Source organism: Vanrija pseudolonga, chromosome 2 (genome assembly GCF_020906515.1).
Source record: "Vanrija pseudolonga chromosome 2, complete sequence".
In the NCBI taxonomy this organism is placed as follows: domain Eukaryota; kingdom Fungi; phylum Basidiomycota; class Tremellomycetes; order Trichosporonales; family Trichosporonaceae; genus Vanrija; species Vanrija pseudolonga.
The window spans coordinates 2,690,835-2,710,489 of NC_085850.1; the positions used below are offsets into that span (position 1 = coordinate 2,690,835).

At 62.6% G+C, this 19,655-nt stretch overlaps 8 protein-coding genes across 8 annotated transcripts; 5 read left to right on the top strand and 3 right to left on the bottom strand.

The window, feature by feature from the left end:
• Positions 1-153: 153 nt before the first annotated feature.
• SPCC126.08c (L-type lectin-like domain-containing protein) lies at positions 154-2,139 on the top strand. The gene is made up of 8 exons (XM_062769314.1): positions 154-263; positions 373-437; positions 533-560; positions 605-715; positions 914-1,007; positions 1,054-1,087; positions 1,253-1,808; positions 1,859-2,139. Exons 1-8 carry the CDS (start codon positions 165-167, stop codon positions 1,901-1,903), a joined length of 1,032 nt encoding a protein of 343 aa, XP_062625298.1. The 5' UTR covers positions 154-164; the 3' UTR covers positions 1,904-2,139.
• A 1,599-nt stretch (positions 2,140-3,738) lies between these two features.
• priA_3 (Protein priA) lies at positions 3,739-5,127 on the top strand (the record flags this gene model as incomplete). The annotated part of the gene is made up of 1 exon (XM_062769315.1): positions 3,739-5,127. One exon carries the CDS (start codon positions 3,739-3,741, stop codon positions 5,125-5,127), a length of 1,389 nt encoding a protein of 462 aa, XP_062625299.1.
• A 1,399-nt stretch (positions 5,128-6,526) lies between these two features.
• Positions 6,527-7,716, bottom strand: ATG101 (Autophagy-related protein; the record flags this gene model as incomplete). The annotated part of the gene is made up of 6 exons (XM_062769316.1): positions 7,602-7,716; positions 7,310-7,516; positions 7,206-7,262; positions 7,015-7,158; positions 6,944-6,967; positions 6,527-6,907 (listed from the first exon to the last, which is right to left on the bottom strand). The coding sequence occupies exons 1-6, from the start codon at positions 7,626-7,628 to the stop codon at positions 6,527-6,529; spliced, it is 840 nt and encodes a 279-aa protein (XP_062625300.1). The 5' UTR covers positions 7,629-7,716.
• A 269-nt stretch (positions 7,717-7,985) lies between these two features.
• Positions 7,986-9,693, bottom strand: SPBC530.05_0 (putative transcriptional regulatory protein; the record flags this gene model as incomplete). The annotated part of the gene is made up of 2 exons (XM_062769317.1): positions 7,986-9,301; positions 9,345-9,693. The coding sequence occupies 2 exons, from the start codon at positions 9,691-9,693 to the stop codon at positions 7,986-7,988; spliced, it is 1,665 nt and encodes a 554-aa protein (XP_062625301.1).
• A 732-nt stretch (positions 9,694-10,425) lies between these two features.
• Positions 10,426-11,475, top strand: CWC24 (Pre-mRNA-splicing factor CWC24; the record flags this gene model as incomplete). Its single annotated transcript, XM_062769318.1, has 1 exon — positions 10,426-11,475. One exon carries the CDS (start codon positions 10,426-10,428, stop codon positions 11,473-11,475), a length of 1,050 nt encoding a protein of 349 aa, XP_062625302.1.
• Positions 11,476-11,533: 58 nt separating this feature from the next.
• Positions 11,534-12,937, top strand: xyrB (NADPH-dependent D-xylose reductase II,III; the record flags this gene model as incomplete). Its single annotated transcript, XM_062769319.1, has 5 exons — positions 11,534-11,536; positions 11,877-12,056; positions 12,181-12,358; positions 12,404-12,554; positions 12,623-12,937. 5 exons carry the CDS (start codon positions 11,534-11,536, stop codon positions 12,756-12,758), a joined length of 648 nt encoding a protein of 215 aa, XP_062625303.1. The 3' UTR covers positions 12,759-12,937.
• Positions 12,883-13,712, bottom strand: plp1 (Thioredoxin domain-containing protein plp1; the record flags this gene model as incomplete). Its single annotated transcript, XM_062769320.1, has 5 exons — positions 12,883-13,067; positions 13,110-13,186; positions 13,225-13,358; positions 13,396-13,471; positions 13,513-13,712. The coding sequence occupies 5 exons, from the start codon at positions 13,710-13,712 to the stop codon at positions 12,883-12,885; spliced, it is 672 nt and encodes a 223-aa protein (XP_062625304.1).
• Positions 13,713-14,448: 736 nt separating this feature from the next.
• On the top strand, positions 14,449-19,063 carry LOC62_02G002802 (uncharacterized protein; the record flags this gene model as incomplete). The annotated part of the gene is made up of 2 exons (XM_062769321.1): positions 14,449-15,717; positions 15,760-19,063. The coding sequence occupies exons 1-2, from the start codon at positions 14,687-14,689 to the stop codon at positions 19,061-19,063; spliced, it is 4,335 nt and encodes a 1,444-aa protein (XP_062625305.1). The 5' UTR covers positions 14,449-14,686.
• Between the last annotated feature and the right edge of the window lie 592 nt (positions 19,064-19,655).

The window sequence follows — 19,655 nt, forward strand, 5'->3', positions numbered from 1 at the left end:
GTTAGCGTGCGTTCCACGCGGGTAAGGAATCACGTGACAAACCCGGCGCGTGCCTCCACGCTAACGCAACTTCCACCCTGGCACTGGCACGCACAGCGACCAGCGACGACCAAGAAGCCGGCAACAGCGACCACCACAACTACACACTCACACTCCACGCAGCCATGCTCCGACCCGTCACCGCGCTCGCGCTGGCGCTGTACGCGCTGTGCCCCGTCGTGGCTGCAGCCGACGACAAGCCAATCGTCGACATGGTTGAAAAGGTAAGTTGTGACGCGTTGTGCGATGCAGTCACCGGCTGGCTGGCTGGCTGGCCGGGCTGCGAGCTGCGCGCGACATGAGTATCTGAGGGACATGGCTCACACACCGCAGCGCGTCGCATTGAGAACACACTCGATCGCAATGCCCTACGTGGACAGCGACTTACAGAACCGATGGTGCGTGCAGTGGTGGTTGCCGTTCGAGATCGCGTCTACTTGGGCTTGCCGTCACGCGACCGCTACTCCCTGCGCTCTAGCTAACTCGAGCCCAGGTGGGACTTTGGAGGAGACACCATCATCGTAAGTGGTGCCATGTGCTCCTGGACGCCAGCTGACGCGCGCAGAACACGAACAAGCACATCCGCTTGACCCAGGACCGCCAGTCCGAGGCCGGTTGGCTCTGGAGCCGTATGCCGCTTGCCGTCACCAACTGGCAGGTGGACGTCGAGTTCAAGGTGGGTGTGATGGGAAGAGGGGAGGGATGGTGCTTGGAGGGGCCCGCACAGTGCTCTTGCTGCTGGTTCGGCGTCTCCTGCTATCCCTGTGACGAATACCAACCGCCGTTCGGCTCATCGCCGGTGCAACCCCACCCAGCCGCAACGTAGGCGGAGCCTCGGCACAACCCCAACGCTACCCAGACGCTGACCCTGCAGGTCGACGGCAAGTCGAACGGAATGTACGGTGACGGTTTCGCTATCTTTGTGACCAAGGAGCGTGCCACCTCGGGCCCGGTCTTTGGCAGCGGCGGTGAGTGTGACATTGGCGGGGTAGAGGGCTGGACTGACAATGTTAGACCAGTTTACTGGCCTTGGCCTCTTCTTCGACACGTGAGTAGCGTCTGGCGGCATGTGTGTGTTCGACCGTGGCGACGAGAAGGCGTACAGTGTGGCAGGCGGTTGACGCCATGACGACACCGCCTGCCACATTCGCTGTTCAGCGTCATACCCCAATCCGCTGTGCCCGACGCCCCCGGACCTTGGCTGACCCAACAGCTACGCCAACACGCGTCACTCGTACTCATTCCCCCGCATCACGGCCATGTCGGGTGACGGCCAGACCAAGTACGACCTGGACGGCGACAACGCTGCCCACGAGCTTGCCGGCTGCTCGGAGAACTTCCGTCGTCGTGACGTTGCTACCAAGGCTCGCCTCACTTACGTCCACGGCCGCGGCCTCCAGGTTCAGCTCCACCTCAAGGAGTGGGACAAGTGGGAGACTTGCTTCGAGACCAAGATCGACCTGCCCGACAACCCGTACCTGGGCTTTTCGGCCATCACCGGTGCCCTGTCTGACAACCACGACATTGTGTCGGTGGCGACCTACTCGGCTACCCTCCTCCCCCAGTACCGTGCTGCCTCCGCCGGTGGCAAGCAGCAGCCTCTGGCTGCTCCTATTGTCGCGAACAAGGGCTCGTCCTGGTCTCGTGATGGCGGCGCTCCTGGCCGCAAGCCGACCTCGTCGTCGTCGCGCGGAGCCACCGGCTGGTTCCTGTTCATCCTCAAGGCTATCGGCCTCCTGGCCTTTGTTGCCTTTGCTGTTGCCGCCTACGTGAGTTGTCCTAATCTGAATCCAGCCGAACGGAGCTGACCAACCCACAGAGAACGTACTCGGCTCAGCAGCGCTCCAGGCCGGCGTACTACTAAATCGAGCCGCAGGGGACACTTGCGTCCGACATGTCAAGGAGCATTATGTGGATCCAGCCAAGCGGCGTATCATGCATTGTTACGAACAGAGGTCGTGGGATGGGCGTGCTTGCGCCGACGGAGTTCGGGCAAAACATGTGGTGTTTGTTTCATCAGGCAATCAATCAAGCAATCAAGCTCCACTTTGCCTCACTTTGGTGGGCGTCCGGTCGGCTCCACTGTACTGGTGCACACGGCGAGCAGAAGCATCCGAGAGGGGTAGCGGCCATATGTGCCATTATCCGCGACGAGTTGCCCGACTCGTGCACGCGTCATGGTCCTTTGCATGGGCAAGCGGCCTCCGGTCCACCCTGGACACGGAGCCACCCTCGAATGCAGTCCGCGGCGTGACGCGGTGGACGGCTTGGCTTCCGGCTTCGGGGGCTTCGGGACGGAAAAACCTGGCCACACCCTGTCGACTCCGTGGCACATCCTATACCATCCCCTCGCCGCACTGCTCTTGGCGCGCGTGCACAAGGCAGCTTGGCCACGAGGCTGCTCTTGCTCCGTGCCGAGCGAGTGGACGTTGATTGCCGCTCGTGTGCTGCATTGTAGGGCGGCGGGGGTACATTAGGGGTGGCGGTCCCGGGATGAGCGACAAGTGGTTCGGCGTCACCCCCGCCTCCTCCGCGGAGGTCATGAGCCGAGCGCCACCCACCCCTCCAGCCTCCAGCTCGAGCGGAGGATCGTTTCAGCCATGATGTCGTTCTGCCTGTCGCCTGCCGCTACTGTAGCCTACACGTGCCCCCGGAACCAGCATCATGTCGTACGTGTGGCGCCGCCGATTTTTTTTTTTTCCGAGGGTGCGTGCCAAAAAGTCCTGGGACGTGTCCTCGACGTGTCTGGTTGGCCCAGCTGTGCTTGTTCGTCTGCTCGAGATCGGGACGTCGTGCGCTGCACCCTCTCTTCCTCTCACGACGCCCTGGGGCCATCGAGGTTCCAAGCTCGCGGGTAGACTGTTACCGTAAGAGCGGGACGGTCCTGCGCTGTGCCTGCACCCTGAGACGCGCGACGCGCGCGTGGTGGCACGACACACAATCAAGGTTACTTGATTGCTTCAACCTTGCACTTGGGTTTGGGCCGCTTCGGGTCGGGTGAGGGCCGGGGTCAGCAGCTCACATACAGGAAGCATCCTCACGTTTCGTCCGCTAGGGCATATGGGCAGGAGGCAGAGTTAATGCGCGCTGTCTGCTGTCCTCCTTACCCTGCCCACTCACTGGCGGGAGTGAGACTCCCTCCAGGCTCCTCCCGAACGCGCCCCCTTGGCGGTCGCACAACTCACACAAGGAGGCCATACCGAACCAAGCTTACTTACTCTGTCCGTTTGCCTACCACCCAGGACAAAGGTACACGCCGCCCTATGCCGTATGTCGTGGTTATCCTCCGATCAGCAAGAGGTTCCAGGGGTCCACTGCCTGACACTGACACGGCCACTGACCGCCGGTGCTCGTCCATCATGGCCGCATGTCTCGCATCGCCAGGGTTACCTCGACAAGGGCTCTTGTCGTACGTCACGCGGATGGGCTTGGCACCCTCGCTGCCGAAGACGGCGGCACGAGTGTACGTGGGTGCGTGAATGGGATCGAAGAGAAAGCTTTGGGTTGGAGGTATAAAGCGCGCCGGTGTACGACGTGCTTCCCCTCAACCTTCCTTTCGTGCCCGTTCCTCTTCCTCTTCCTCCTCCTCTCCCCAAAGCTCGTGGTTGGCAGCCTTACAGTGGCACCTCCTCGGCCTCACCTTCTTTATAAGCCGCCTCCTCCCCCTACCTCCCTCCTCTTCCTTCCCCCACCGCCACAATGAAGTTCTCCAGTGTGGCGCTCGCGCTCCTGGCTCTGCCAGCGGCGCTTGCCAACTCGATCCCTCCCCCCAACGAGATGCGCTCGGTCATCGCCAAGCGTGTCGAGGCTTTCGGCGCCGAGCACGCCGGCCTCATGGCTGCGCGTGACGCCGACGAGGCGTCGCTCATGAAGCGTGCCGGCGAGCTCGACCCCCGTACCTTCGGCTACGGCCTCTCGACGACCAACAAGGGCTGTACGCTCGAGCAGCGTGCCCGCTGCTTCGTCCGCGGCCAGAACTGCGACTCGCGCTGCCAGTGTGCCTTCCCTCCCAAGCTCGTCGCCCCCATCCCCCACGTCTCGCCCTCGTCGTGCTACTGCACCGACTGGACCAAGACGCTCGCGTGCTGGAAGAACGGCCAGGGTGTCACCTACAACTGCCAGTGCACTGGCCGCCCCGCCCAGTGCCAGGACTACAACAAGATCGCCCTCTGCCACATCTCGGGTGGCCGCTCGGTCGACGGTAACTGCAACTGTGTCCCCGGCAAGGCTCCCTACCCTCCCTCCGACTGCCGCGACCCCGCCAAGCTTGGCCAGTGCTGGAAGCAGGGCTGGGGCTGCAACGCCAAGTGCGTCTGCATTACCCCCACGGACCCCACTCCTCCCGTCACCCAGCCCACCACCGCCCCCGGCACCTGCATGGACTGGTTCAAGGTCGCCCAGTGCGCGTGCAAGAAGATGAAGACCGACGCCAACTGCAACTGTGTCCCCGGCACCCCCGTTGTCCCCGGCAAGAGCTCGGACTGCAAGGACCCCACCAAGCTCGGCCAGTGCTGGAAGCAGGGCTGGGGCTGCAACGCCAAGTGTGTCTGCATCAAGCCTCCTACCCCCACCTCGACCGGCACTGTCCCTACCAGCACCCCTACCCAGATTGGCCAGTGCAAGAATCAGCTCATGATCAACTACTGCTACAAGACTGGCCGCGGTGTCGGCCCCGACTGCCACTGCATCAACTGTGGCTGTGGTGCTCAGCGCGACTGCAACAGGCGCGGCGGCAAGCTCGACGACAAGTGCAAGTGCATCGTTCCTTCGGGCTACAAGAAGAAGCGTGACGAGGCTACCCTCGACCACCTGTGCCCCACCGGCAAGAAGGCCTGCAGCATCGACGCCAACGGCTTTGACGGCCAGTTTGAGTGTGTCGACACGTCGTCGGACATTGAGTCGTGCGGCGGCTGCGTCGCCGAGGGCAAGGGCCAGGACTGCTCGGCCATCGAGGGTGCCGCCGCCGTCGCCTGCGTCGACGCCAAGTGTGTCGTCTCGTCGTGCGCGCCCGGCTGGGACCTCTCGGCCAACAGCACCTGCACGCCGTCGATCGGCGGCGTCTTCCAGCAGAAGGCCTGGGGCCTCTAAGCCGCTGCCTGCTTGCTTGCTTGCTCGCATTCGGCTCGGCTGCAGTCGGCTACTCCCCGCGTACGTATAGAGCGGGTCGAGCCATGTCGCTGCACACGCCACGGACACTGTACATTTGGTAGTAAACAAACACACACACACGCACGGCTTGAGTGACCACACTCGCCTGCCACACACACTTCAGCAAGATCAAGCTGCGTATAATAGTCACTAGGGGCGCCTGGAACTCGCAGCACATGCGCGATTGATCCGGCAGCGCTGTACTCCTATGCATAGATGGACAATAGTGGTGCGAGCCCAAGCAGCGAGGGCAAGTGGGGAAGAATGGGGATCAAGTGCCAACAGCCACTCACACACCGCCATGTTTGCGCCCACCTATGGTAGTCACACTCCTCCAACCTAACCTGACGCCACACCCGCGGGCTGCCTTCAATCGCCTATGTCGGTGTCTGCGGCGCGGCGCGGCGTGGCTGAAACGCGGAAGTGAGTTGGCTTGGGTTGAGTTTGGGAGTGAGAGTGACGCGTTACCTGGGAGTGCGCGCTGGCTGGGCCACTGGAGAAAAACAAAACGCTCGGCACAAAGTTGGCGTTGGTTGCGGGTGAGTGCCTGCCAACCCAATCTCCGCCGTGGGCCAGAGGGGGGACCCGAAGTGAACCTTGCCGGTGTGGGCGACGTGGGCAACTAGCTCGGGTGTGCGTGGGTGTGCTTGAGCGTGTGCTTGTGCTTGTGGTGGTGTGCGTATGCGTGTGCGTGTGCAGGTGCGCGTCGCTTGGGGGTGGTGTCGGTGGGTGTTGACTAGTCGTGGCTCAGTGTCTTCGTGGTAGACATCCATCTGCACGGTGACACCCATGCAACCAACTCATTACGCACCACTATGCTTGTCCGTACCGCATCTCTGGGTCAGCATTAGCTGGTCTGGGTCTCCCCGTGCCCCGGAACGACGTAGCTTGACAACGACGACAGTGTGGCACGGCACGCTGGGAAGCGTCACCACTCCCGCGCCGAGCTAGTTCGCTCCGACCGGGGCCATGGCATGGACCCCCCGTACCGTACCCCCGCACGCACCGCCGCGTGGCATACAACCAACGAACGCACGCACGCACGTAAACGCAGTATTGCGTGTCCGGTCGCCGCGGAAGAGGCGTAGTGCGTTTCGTTTCTGTCGTGTGCACATGGCCGCAGAGGGCGGCGATGCGCACGCGACAAGATGAGGTGCAGCAAAGCGCATGCGCACAAGCCATCATCATTATGCGTCTCTGCGAGCGTGGCACCACACACTGAAGATCCGCAGTGCGCAGTGCCACCACTCGACGCGCATCTGCACCACACAAACGAACACACAACGTCGCATCTACAACTACAAGCCAACTAATGCACAACTCTACTCCACGACCTACCCTACCCGCGCCCGCCGAACGCAGCACCGACCTTACCCCCCCACCCGGCCTTCGCCCCAACGGCCAAGAGCCCGTCCTTCGCCTGCTCGAGGTATCCCATGGCGCTAGTCCCGGCGTCGCTGATGGCCGTCATCGGCGAGCTCGAGCGGCGCGCCGACCCGGCGTCGTACAGCGCGCCTGCGGACGCCGACTTGCCGCGCGGCCCGAGGGACGTGGAGCGCGGCGCGGCGGGGTACGCGCGCGGCATGTCCATGTCTGCGAGGGCTGTGGCTGTCGTCGTGCCCTGTACGGGTGCTGGTGGGGGGGAGGTGAGCCTTGTCGGGCCTAACGGCGGGGAAGAGGGCGCGAAGAGGTCTGATGGCGGCGGGGGAGAGATTAAGATCTGGCGTGAGCTAGAATAACGAGCTTAACAGCTCACTTGATGTGAGAGATTGTTTTGGTCCTGAGCGGTCAGCTTGGTCGGATGAGGCGGACATGGAAGCTACCCACACTCGTGCCGACTAATGGCGGGACATTATCCTTGCGCTCCGCACAAAACGTCAGCAGCTGCAGCAGGGCGCCAGGCAGCGGATTCGTCGTGGCGCGCTTGACGAAGTGGATCGTGATGAGGTGTTCCTCCCACGGTACGAGGGCCTGGGCGTGAGCACAGAAAACAACCCCCCTTGGCTGCCTTCACTCACCTCAGTGACCGCAAACCAGCCTTTACGGTTCTTACGCTGGAGGAACACGACGGCGATCTGGGGGCCGTCAGTGCCGTGCTGCTACGCTCGCTGCCCGGCCTCACCTCGCCCGAGTCCCGCCCCACGTCGATAAACTCGCGCCCAAACTCGTCCACTCTAGCAGCCACCTCCTTCTCGACGCTGCCCCCGCACGCGACGTGCGTCTCGTTCGTCTCGACCGTCTCGGGCTCGACGGCGTCCAGGAGGCGGTGGAAGAAGACGGCGTGGAGGAGCGCCGAGAGCACAGGCTTGGCCTGGCTGCGTTCGACTCGCTGCGCGTGTTAGCGGGGCGTGTGACCCCCAAAGGAGGACCGCGAGGCTGCACTCGCACAGCTCGCTGACCTCGCTGATACCCACCAGCTTGATGTGGTTGACCGCTTCCATGTTATCTTGTTTGTGTCATTGCTGAGTGCTGCGCAGAGAAGTGGGAGTGTCAGAGTGGAGGTCGTTGGCGGGTCGTCGTGAGATTGTGTTGTGGGGTTTGTGGTGGTGTCACCAGTGACGACACCACTCCGACGGTGGCAAATGGCTGCTAGTCGGCTATGGCCGTGGCCGCGATCACCAATGCCACTTTCTCAAGTCCACTTGTACTTGCAGCTCGTTCACAATCTCACACGATGCCATACCCTCGACACGATCATACAGTGCCGAGGCTACAAACTAGCAATGCGCTTTTTAACTAATGGTACACGATGGATTGCCCACTGGGGCAGTCTATACTTTGGATTAACTACACACTCTCTAGTCTCGCTCCACCTCGTTCATGGCCGACACAAGCCGTGTCATGGCCTGGAACATGAGACCCGCCCTCTGCGTCTCAGCACTTGATGGCGGTTGACCACCATCAGGGCTAGCGTTGAGCGCGGCGTTTTGCTGAATCACGTCCTGCGCCTTGCGCTCGAAAGAGTTGAAGATTTCACGAATGCTTGCCCGCCATGAGTCCCATGCGACGCCGACAATGTGCTGCTCAATTGCCTCGGAGATGCCCGTGCCCGACAGCCGCGCGCCGTGAATCGTGATCTGGGCCGAAGGCTGCCCAGCCGCGTTTGGTGGCAATGGCGGGAAGGGATAGGTGAGGATGGTTGTTGTGCGAGACAGCAACGCGAGTTGCGGCAGCGTCTGTTGTGGCGAGCCAGAGCAGTGCTGGCAGTGTGTGATCGAGTGGAAGAGGCGGAGGGAGCGGGCGAGCGGGGCGAAGATGTACATGCTGAGGGGCGTGTTCGATCCAGGCTTGGGCTCGAGAGGGTGCTGCGTGAGGAGGGCGAGGATTCTTGGAACGAGGGCAATGTGCTGGCACTGGGCGGGGTACTGCGGCGAGGGGATGTTGTTGAGGTTGAGGTCAGCCGTAGGGTCGGGCTGCGGTCCCTCCTCCACAGGCATGGCGTGAGACAGGTCGAGCAGAGCCAGATGGGGGTCGAGTCCCTGCTGGTCGATGTTCTCCATGCCCTGCTGGTCGGTGCCATCAACAACGTGACCCTCTGCGCCCGTCTGGTCGTGGCCCTGGCCGGCGCCGCTCGACTCGTTGAGCGAGAAGATGGCGTCACGAAGGGCTGACGTGGTGTGCTGGTCCATCTCAGAGGAGTTGTACGCATCACCCGGGGCGGAGAAATCGTCGGCCCCAAACGCATTCGCCGACGCCGGAGGGGCCGAGTTGTAGGGAAGGTTGTGCACAAACGTGCCCAGAGGAAGGTCGGCGAGGTAGCCATCAATCGCAATGGACTCCAGCATCTGGTCGTCGGTCATTGTCAAGAGATGCTCGTCCTCCTCTTCCTCTGCCAAGCCCAGGTCCATCGCCATGCCCATGGCCATTCTCATGTCGAGGCCGTCGGTCCCAAGCGTCATGCTGTCGCGCTGGAGTTTGCGCTTCTTGCCGAGACTGCCTAGGCCGCCAAGGCCGTGAGACCTTGCATCGAGCCCCGCAAGCTTCTGGTCCTTGGGGACTGTCCTCCTCCGTTGCCGTGGAGCGTAGACGCACTGCCAGCCACCCTGAGCGCATCTTGTGCATGCCGGACGGTCGCCGGAACACTTCTGCTTGGCGGCATGACACAAGTCGCAAGCTGTGGTGGTTAGCACAATGTGTGTGATGTGACAACAACTCACCTTTCCGGATGGATGGCGGCCGGCCATACGATGCTCTCGGGGTGGGGTCGATAGCATGCGGGGTGCCTGCCAAACTCAGGCTAAGGTCGAGGTCATGCTCGTGCAGCCCGACCTCATCCTCGCCCTCGACGGGGATCTCCAAGGCGTGGACATCGACCTCGTCATGTGGCGTCCCATCGTCCTTGTGCGTCTGGCTAAAGTCTGGTTGCTGGAGGTTGTGATGGAAGTGGTGTTGTTGGGGTGGCTGGAGGTCGGCCAGGCCGAGCTGGGCAGCGGCAGCGGCCGCGGCGGCGGCAGCCGCGACGGCGTCATTGTCTTGCTGCTGTTGAGCTGTGAGGGCGTCGTCCATCGCTAGCCTTGTTGTTGTTATTGTTGTTGCCCCCGGCGGACACGCGAGGTGGAGGAGGTAATGCGAAGAGCCACAACGGCGGAGAGACGGCGGCGAGATGGATGGGGGAGGGGATTTTCTGGCGGCGGCAGCGTGGGTCAGCTCGATACTCTTCCGTCTGCTCCAGCATGCTTCCGTCCTGGCCGAGGGCATGCTCATAGTAACTTCACAACGCCGTAAAACGCCGGATGTGGCAGACTCACTCTTTGACTTGCAAATGAACCGTTGTGAACGTCACGAATGGCGTTGAATAGAGTGGATGAAGAGGTTGAAGAGGAAGATGAAGAAGAAGAAGGAGGTGGAATTCTGCATTTTCATTGTTGCCACTGGTGTCGAGCAGCAGCTCGTTGCTGGCTGGTGATGGCGACAACCGCGCCCTCTGCTGGCTGGCTAGGACGACCGGCGATGCGGCGCCCTTCACTGCTGAGATCGACCTTCCATCCCTCGGCCCTCGGCGCCCACGCCCAGGCAGGGATGCAAACAATACCACGTGGTAGATTCATCACGTGACATATATATATATATATATATATATTGCTTGCTGAGTTGCTGAGTCATCGTGGGAGAGTTGCCTTGCTCAGCATGAACCTCGAAGCCTCCATCTTGGAGGCCTCCACAAAAGAGATATATGACATCGCTGGCCCTATCTTATCTCAACGACCACAACATCACCAAAACACACCACCTACAACCATGTCAGCACCAGAGGCATCGACATCAGCGGCCCCTGCACCCGCCGTCATGTTCAAAAAGGGCCCACGGTCACGACCAAACCAGTCACGGCGGCGGGAAGCCACTCCGCCCGCTGACGACGAGGCATCATCTGCCGCCACCGATGGCGCCGACTCGGCCGTCGTGCGCCCAGCGAAGAAGTCGATCCTCAACCCCCTCGTCCAGGGCACCAAGCGGCGGCGAGCACCTGGCGAGGAGCTCGGCGGCGGGCTCGACGACTTTGACTTCAAGGCTGAAGGCGGCGGGATCACCCAGGACGAGTTCGCGACGCGCTCGGCTGACTGGGACCTCGAGAGCCTCGAGAAGAAGGACGACAAGCGCATCAAGCTCAACGAGGACGGCGAGATTGTGCGCGACGACGGCATGTACCACGGCCAGTCGGGGTACCTGTCGACGATCAACAAGCGCGCCGACCAGAGTCTGTCGAAGAGCATGCGCACCGGCCCGATCCGCGCGACGGCCAACATTCGCACCATCACCGTCGTCGACTACCAGCCCGACGTGTGCAAGCCGTACAAGGACACCGGGTTCTGTGGCTACGGCGACTCGTGCAAGTTTATGCACGACCGCGGCGACTACCTCGCTGGCTGGCAGCTCGACAAGCTCGACCCCGAGGAGGTCAAGGAGATCGAGGCCGAGGAGGAGGAGATGCTGCCGTTTGCGTGTCTTATCTGCAAGCGTGAGTTCACCGAGCCCATCGTCACCAAGTGCGGGCACTACTTCTGCCTCGACTGCGCGATGAAGCGGTTCACCAAGAGCCCCAAGTGCTACGCCTGCGGCGCGGCGACGCAGGGCCTGTTCAACAAGGCTGAGAAGCTGCTTGCCAGGCTGGCCGCCAAGCGCAAGCGCCGCATGGAGGAGAAGGGCATCGAGGAGGAGGAGGAGGGTGACGGCGGGATTGAGATTGGCGGTGGCGGCAGTGATGAGGAGGAGGGTGCCGGTGCTGGTGGCGACGAGTCTGAGCCTGAAGGCGGGCGCTGGGAAACCGTGCCGGACAGCGACGACGAGTAGATGGAGGAGAGTAGCATATAGCATTGTACAATAGCATGACACATACAGACAACTATCAATGGTGGACCGGGTTGCAGAGTCGTGGTGGACGTGCTAACACCTTCGCCCCATGCCCCTACCAACACCCCATGACGCAATCAAATTGGAGGTAGTCTGGGAACTCACGAAGACAACACTGAACTCTGCCATGAGCGACATGCCCATCCCCAAGATTGTATACGGCACGGCGTGGTGAGCGCTGCGATGCGACAAAGCTGAAGGCCAGGAAAAAGGAGCGCACCGCCGAGCTGGTGTATCTGGCGCTGAAGGAGGGCTTCCGGGGCATCGACACGGCGTGCCAGCCGAAGGTACCCTCCCTCTGCCTTCACTTCACCTCGCCTTGGGCCCGCTAACGCCCCCAGCACTACCAAGAAGACCTAGTCGGCAAAGGCCTCCAGCGCGCCATCTCCGAGAAACTCGTCTCCCGCAACGACGTGTGGCTGCAGACCAAGTTCACCTCCCTCGACGGGCAGGACCTGACCCGTCCGATCCCTTACCACCGCGATGCGCCGGTGGCAGAGCAGGTACGCCAGAGCGTCGGGGTGAGCTTGGCGAATCTGGGCGTGGAGCGCATCGATAGTGTCGTGCTGCATTCGCCGTTGCGGCGGCGCGAGGTAAGCGGGCCGGAGGGACGAGGGGCGAAGGAAGGCTAAGCTGCCGCACCAGGACACGCTCGCGGCCTACCGCGCCCTCGAGGCGTTCGTCGACGCCGGCGCCATCACCTCGCTGGGCGTGTCGAACATCTACGACCCCGACGAGCTCGCGTGGCTGATTGGTGCCGCGCGCGTGCCGGTCGCATATGTCCAGAACAGGTGGTACGAGGGCAACGGGTGGAACTGGCCCAGTGGGTAGCCTCGTCGTTACCAGCCTCATCTGACCCACGCCGCAGTCTACGACCTGTGCCAGAAACACGGCATCGCGTACCAGTCCTTCTGGACGCTGAGCGGGTCGCCGTCGCTCCTCGCGCACCCGTTACTGAAGAAACTGGCGCAGCGGCACAAGGTGACCCCCGAGGCGGCCGTGTATAGGTTGTGCGAGCTGTGAGTTGAGGCAGCGGAGGAGAGCGTGGGGAGGGGGAGGTAGAGTGCAGACGACTGACCCCGCCCAGCTGGAACATCACTCCGCTGTGCGGCTCGACTAACCCGAAACACATGGCACAGGCCCTCGCTGCCGAGCATGCGTTCGGCAAGGACGAGCCAGAGGTCGGCAAGCTCTGGAAGCTGATGCATGGCGAGGAGGACTAGGGTGCCAAGGCGTGCGATTAAATGCAAGTAGTTTACAATGTGTGCAGAGGCGCGGTGCAATGCAGTGCGATGCGTGCGTGTAGCAGGAGCAGGAGCCAGCGGCCTGGCGGCCACTACTGGCTGCTCACCACTCGTCGTCGTCCCCGCCGCGGCTAGCCAACCCGTTCCGAATCCCGACCTTGCCCTTCCTCCTGCTCGCCTTATCGCGGAACGCGCGCTCGTCGTCCTCGTCCGACTCGTCGTCCGAGCCCGAGCGGCGCGCGCCAGCCGGCAGGAGCGACGCGAGGGTGAGCGAGTCGACCAGCACGCCTGGTGGGTGAGCTCGTCGTCCGCGCAATAGTAGACACCCACCACTCTGCTTCAGGCGGAACTCGAGCGTCTTGGCCGTGAACGTGTCCGTGTTGCCCAGGTCCTCGAAGCCGACGAGCCTGGCGGGTGAGTGGCAAGCTGATGTACGCGAACCCACCTGTCCACCTTCTTGCCGTCCACAAACGCATAAACACACGGCAGGACCTGGATGCTGAACTTGCCCACTAGGAAGGGAATGTCGGCGACTGACACGCGGAGTAAGAGCGTGTGCTTGTACTTTGGTGCGAGTTCCTGGCGGGTCAGCAGTCAACAACAATCATGCACCCACCGCCAGCCGCTCGTCCATGATCTTGCATTTGGGAAAGTCGGGGTGCATAAAGTGCAGCACGCAGTACTTTTCCTTGCTGTGGTGCGGGTCAGCAGCAGTCCTAAGCCAGAAACCCACGCCAGACGCTCGACGAGCTCCTTCTCGTCTGTGTAGGTCACCACGCGGCCGTACTCTGTCTCCTTGAGGTGCCGGGCGCTCTCGACCGTCGCGCGCAGCTCGGCCATGCGGCGCTCGCGTTCGGCACCCAGGTCGAACGACGCCTCGACCGAATCGAGGAGCTCGGCGTCGGAGAGGGTGGGGGATGGGGGCGCGGACATGATGTGGAGTTGCACCAGCTTTCAGACAGTAAAGACAGTGAAGTCGGGATCGACATCGACACCTCGATCGATCCGACTTCTCGACCTCGCCTTGACGCGTCGCGTCGCGTGGCGCGGTCACGTGCGCGTGGTGGAGGTTCGTGCGGGGTGGCACGACACTGAACGGGGGGCGACGATGGCTTTGCCCGACGTGACTCCTGAACTTTGCATCTGTTCTGTTACACGCCGAGCCCGAGGCGGCGGCGTGGCTTGTGCGGCCATGCTGCGTGCGGCCGACATGCGGACGGCGACGGGGAATGCGAGCTGAAGCGAGGCGAACCGAGCAAGGCGGACTTTTGGGTCGTGCCACTCACTGCCGCTACAGCACATGGTCGACTGCATTAGTGCGTGCCAGTCACGCCGACGCCAAGCGTCACAGTGGCCCCTCGGCGGTCTTACCAAGCTGTTTGCCAGCCCAGTTTGCCGATAAGGCTAACTCTCTAGCTGTTATTGTTTCGTGGCGTTGCACCCGGTTGTTTTGTTATTGTTGGTTTTGTTTATGCACGTGGCGGCTAAACCTAATGTACTAATGTATCCGGGTTCTAATGACATTTCAAATGCTGCGGACACCAGGGGCTAATGCTGGGCATGGCTGGGCCAGGCGCGGAATGACGACAGGTGCAGCAGAGAGACTGGCCGGCCGGCCAGCGAGCCGTCTGGGGGCGACACACGCACCCACTTTCGACCACCGACATCCATCGACAATAGCACTCTTCTTGCAACACCATCTCCTCCTCCTTTCATCTCAACGCGCATCACACTTGCACACTAAGCTGCTGCATCAAAGGCCCGAGACTGCCTGCCTCATTCACACGACACTCGACACGACGACGGCAAGATCCCCATCTCCAAGAGACGACGCGACGACGCGACATCTGCCCCCGACAACCCCCCGTCGTACCACCGGCGCGCCGCCGTCTTGACCTGCACCCATCATGACAGGCCAGTCCGCGTCCGGCCCAGTACGCCTACTCCTCCGTGCCCCGCCACATCTCCACTTTGTCCAGGGGCATCCGGGCATCCCCGCCGGCGGCAACCGCGAGGGAGCCCGCATAAAGGGCACTGTTGAGGTTCGCTTGGGCCAGGCGCCGGTCAAGGCCAAATGGTTGCGCGTCGAGGTGCGCAAGTACGAGACGTCGCCGTCGGGCGCGCCAAGGACGTCGGCATCGGGACAACCGTTCGAACACGTCGGCAAGGTCCACATCTTGTGGAAGCCGGGCGCCGACAAGGAGTGGGATAACCTCCAGCTGGCCGACTTTTCCTTCATCATCCCCCTGCCGACCGACATACCCCCAAGCGTAAACTTCCCAAAGGGCGGCAGTGTGCGGTACGAGCTTGTCGCTGCGGTATGCTACAAGGGAAAGGGCGGCCTGTTCAAGAAGGACCCATCGACCCACTCGTCCGTGTCCGAGCCATTGACAATAACAAAGTATGAGCTCGCGTCGGCATGGCCAGCCTACAACGTCAACGAGGTCAAGTCCATCTCGGTGCTGAACGGACAAGTTACGATGACGGTTGATCGACCGAGCCAGGCGTTTGGACCCGGCGACAGGATCTTGCTCAACGCGTCGATAAAGTCCAACCTGCCGACGCCGTTCCGTCTCAGGGGGTTCGATATGGGCCTGGTAGAAGTCCTGACCATCTTCCCGCCGCCGATGGACCCGGCCAAGGCAAAGAAGGGCAAGCCGCCCACCCCGCCGACGGTCAAGCGCCAGACGATTGGCACAAGCCGCGCAATCTGCAACATCATGGTCGCACAGGGCGGCGGCGACAAGGGCGCGTCCCTCGACCTCCAAATCCCGACCGACAAGCCGCTTCTGACAGTGAGGAATGCCCGCGAATTCAAGGTCGAGTACGAGCTCGTTGTTGAGGCTGCTTGTGACGGTGCGCCGGGCAAGATCCTGCTTCCTCCGCTCGAGTGTATCGTCGGCACGTTTGCCAGATCGTCTGCCCAGCAGGCCGTAAGGTGGGTACAAGAACACTTGGATGGCACCTAACAACCTCACAGGGACATTGGCTTTGTCGAAGGCCTGTGTCCCCGCCCGCCACCTGTGGCCCACTCACAGGCATTGTCCACCTCGTCGGTGCCGTCCAGCCCCTCAGCCAGCAGCCAGGTGGCCCAACTGTCCGAGGCGACGACCACGAGGGGACACCAAACCAGCGCGTCCCTGTCTGGCCTGGGAAGGCTGGGGCCACCATCTGCACAGCCTGGCCTGGTGAGCGCACGAGACTTCCGTTTGTCCATGCAGCAGGCACCATCGCCGCAGCCAGGCGGCCAGTTTGCCTCGCGCCCGCCCCCCGGAACAGGGCCAGGTGACTTGTGGCGAAGGTCGTCCTCTGGTACCACGGCGACGACGACGACAACAGGGACAACTTTTAATGCCACCACTCCTGGATCCGACTTTGGACTGCCGAATGACCGCCCATACAACACCCTACCGGCGCACAACAACTATCAGCGCGGCAACGTCGCCTTCCCATCGCCTCAGCCGAACACCAACCGCCCCCATTCGGCCTACTCCCAAGACTACATGAACGGAGGGCACCGCTCGACATCGCTGACGCGCATCCCCGACGTCACGATCGACGAGAGTGGAGAGGACGCGCTCAGTACTCGCGAGTCGACGTATGGCCGAGTCGCCCAGTCTGACATTGGCCACGGTCACCTCGAGACCCAGACAAACCGTCTCTCAGATGCTGGCGGCACCTTTGGCCAGTGGAACGTATCTGCGTACCAGAGTCTGCTTGACTCGGAGATCCGAGGTGGTGCCTCTGGATCCAGCCAGGCATCACCTGCAAGGCTCGGTGCAGGATTCCCATCGGCTGCGAATGAGAAGCAGCGACTGTACGAGGAGGCACTCGGAAGGGCGGCTTCTGCACAGCAATCGCACGGCGCCACACTCTCCGAGATTGGCCTCGAGGGCGCCGGTGCCCCGCCAGGCTACTTCCCTCCTACCCAGCGAGAACCCTCTCGCACGACATCCCCAACAGTTTCCATCGACTCTTCAGCCGCGACGTCTTCTGCAGCGCCACCAGTACCGCCACCAGCGTTGTCGCTTAGGAGCCCTGGTACGATGAAGCCAGAGTATCTTTCTGCCGCTCAGGAAAAGGAGCAGCAGCGACAGCGCTTTGAGGCTGCTTCAAACCGCGTGGGTGGAGGGTCCAGCAACAACGCTGGAACGTCGTCGCCCCTGCAGAACGGCACTCCCCAGCGAGTCTCCTCTCCCCTGGCCGCTTCGTCGAGTGGCGCCCCACAACTGGTGGACGAGCCGATCCCCTACGACGAGATCTATGGCAGCTCTTCTGCCGGTCCGTCACAAGGTGCCAGGCCGCCCGTGCCAGCCCCCTACAAGTCGGCGACGCAAGAGAAGGACGAGATGCGCACGCGGTACGAGCAGGCTCAGCAGCGTGTCGCGCACACGCAGGGCACAGCGTCTCCGCAGCAGAGCAGCCCTGCGGCATCGAACAATGGCCACGCTGGGGGCTCCAGCGCGGGACCGTCCAATGGTCATCCTCCTGCCGCGTACATGTCGGCGGTGGATGAGAAGGAGATGATGCGGAAGCGATACGAGGACGCGACAAACCGCGTTACCGGTGCCGGGCGCCCGACGTCGGTTGCGGCTGGCCCTAGTACTGGCGGCAGTGCTGGTTCGTCGGCCGCGCTCGCCGCTGCCGCAGTGGGTGCTGCGGCCTTTGCCACGACTGCTGCTGCTGCTACTCCTCCTGTCGCTTCGACTCCACCTCCGCAGACCCCGGCGGCATACATGTCCGCTGAGGAAGAGAAGGAAATGATGCGCAAGCGTTTCGAGGATGCCCAGTCGGCTGTCGCGCGTTCTCAAGGTGGAGGAGGATCCGCTGGCCCTAGTGCTGGTTCGTCGACCTCCGCTGGCCCGTCCTGGGCGGCGCCTCCTTCTTCGCCACCACCCCCGCAATCACCGCCCCCTGCGGCCTCACCTCCTCCTCTAGCTCCGTCGTACATGTCTGCTGCCGAAGAGAAGGAAATGATGCGCCGCCGCTTCGAGGACGCCCAATCTGCTGTGGCACGGACGCAGGGCGGAGCGTCGGCCAGTGGCAGTGCTGGCCCGTCGTCTTCGCCGGCCCCCGCTTGGTCGCCCGCACCCCCCGCTTCACCCCCCACGGCGTCGCCGCACATGTCTGCGGCCGAGGAGAAGGAGATGATGCGCAAGCGCTTCGAGGACGCACAGTCGGCTGTTGCGCGCACACAGGGCGGAGGATCCCCGGGCCCCAGGGCTGGGCCTTCCACATCAGCGGGCCCGTCATGGGCCGCACCTCCATCGTCACCTACCCAGCCGGCATCACCGCCTCCCATTACGCCTGCGTACATGTCCGCGGCGGATGAGAAGGAGATGATGCGTCGGCGCTTCGAGGACGCGCAGTCGGCTGTGGCTCGGACGCAAGGCGGACCGCCACGCACCTCTGGGTCTCCCGCACCTGCTCGACCAACCTCGGTTGCACCAGGATTCATGTCCGCCACAGACGAGAAGGACATTATGCGCCGGCGCTACGAAGAGGCAACTGGTCGTGTTGCCAGTGGGTCGAATGCCGCTGGATCAAGCAGCGCTGCTGGCTCGTCGTCTGCCCCGCTTGCGCCCGCGTACATGTCTGCTGCAGACGAGAAGGAGATGATGCGGAAGCGGTTCGACGAGGCTCAGTCGCGCGTCGCGCGTACACAGGGATCGATCTCCCTGTCACCTTCGTCGCCGCCGCTGACTACGGCTTCGTCGCCGTTCACCTCGCCTCTCGGTTCGGCCTTTGCACCCGCCTACCTCTCTGCTGAGGAGGAGAAGGACCAGATGCGGCGGCGGTATGAGCAGGCGACTGGCCGTGTCACCAGCGGCTCGAATGGTGCCAGCTCGAGTAGCGGCGCCGGCTCGTCTGCCTCGGCGTTCATGTCGGCTGCGGATGAGAAGGATATGATGAAGAAGCGGTACGAGGAGGCGCGGTCACGCGCCACTGGCGGATCCATCTCGTCTCCTCCGCCACTCTCGACGTCGCCCCCTCCCCTCAGTTATGACGAGCTGAACCGGTCCGCGTCCCCCGTCAACTCTGGAAGGTACGCGTCGGGCTCGGCGCCTTGGGACGCCGGCCCGTCGTCGTCGGCGTCCGAGCCGTCCGACATGCCGACGTTCAGACCCATGTCGCCTGTCGCTGGTGAGACGCCGCTCAGCCTGGCGCGTCACGCGTCGGCAATCGCGGCAAAGGGCAAGCAGCGTGCCATGTCGACTCTGCCTGATGGCCCGCCGCCGCCGGTGCCGTCTCGCCCGCCAAAGGAGTACACTACGTTGATCTAGCTGCTACGAGTTATTTAATCTAGCTAGACGTAATGCAGAGGGAGTTTAGTTGGTTGAAGCGAGGTGGGCCGGTGGAGGGGCCGAGTGGGGCCTCTGATCTGGTGATGTTGTTATGGGCCCTAGATCCAAAGCAGCGGTGCGGAGTATGTAGGATCTGATTTGGTGAGTGCAAAGGGTGGAAGGTGGATGGCGGCATGTGGTGGAGTGGAAGCTGGCAGGCTGTCTCAGATGGCCGTGCCGGGCCGTGTCGTCTGGCTGCTGGCTGCTGGCTGCTCGCTCTGCTCCGAGTCTGCATGACGAGAGAGGAGGTGGGCCAAGACTTGACGCCCTTAATCGTAGCAGCATGGCAGCAGCATGGCACACTGCAGAGTGTGCGTGTCAAAGTGCCCGCCCGCCGCCTGCTCGTCATTTGAACCGGCAAGGCAAGGGGGGGGGCCCTGAAGAACAAGGACGCAAGGACCCTGCAAAGTGTTCGGCTAACATGCCGGGTGGTAATGGCCCGGCAGCGAGGAATTGTATTGCTGCACATGTGCTGTTGTAATAAAGTTTTGTAATGCCCGGGCCCTTTTCCCCTCATTCCTCGTTATTATAC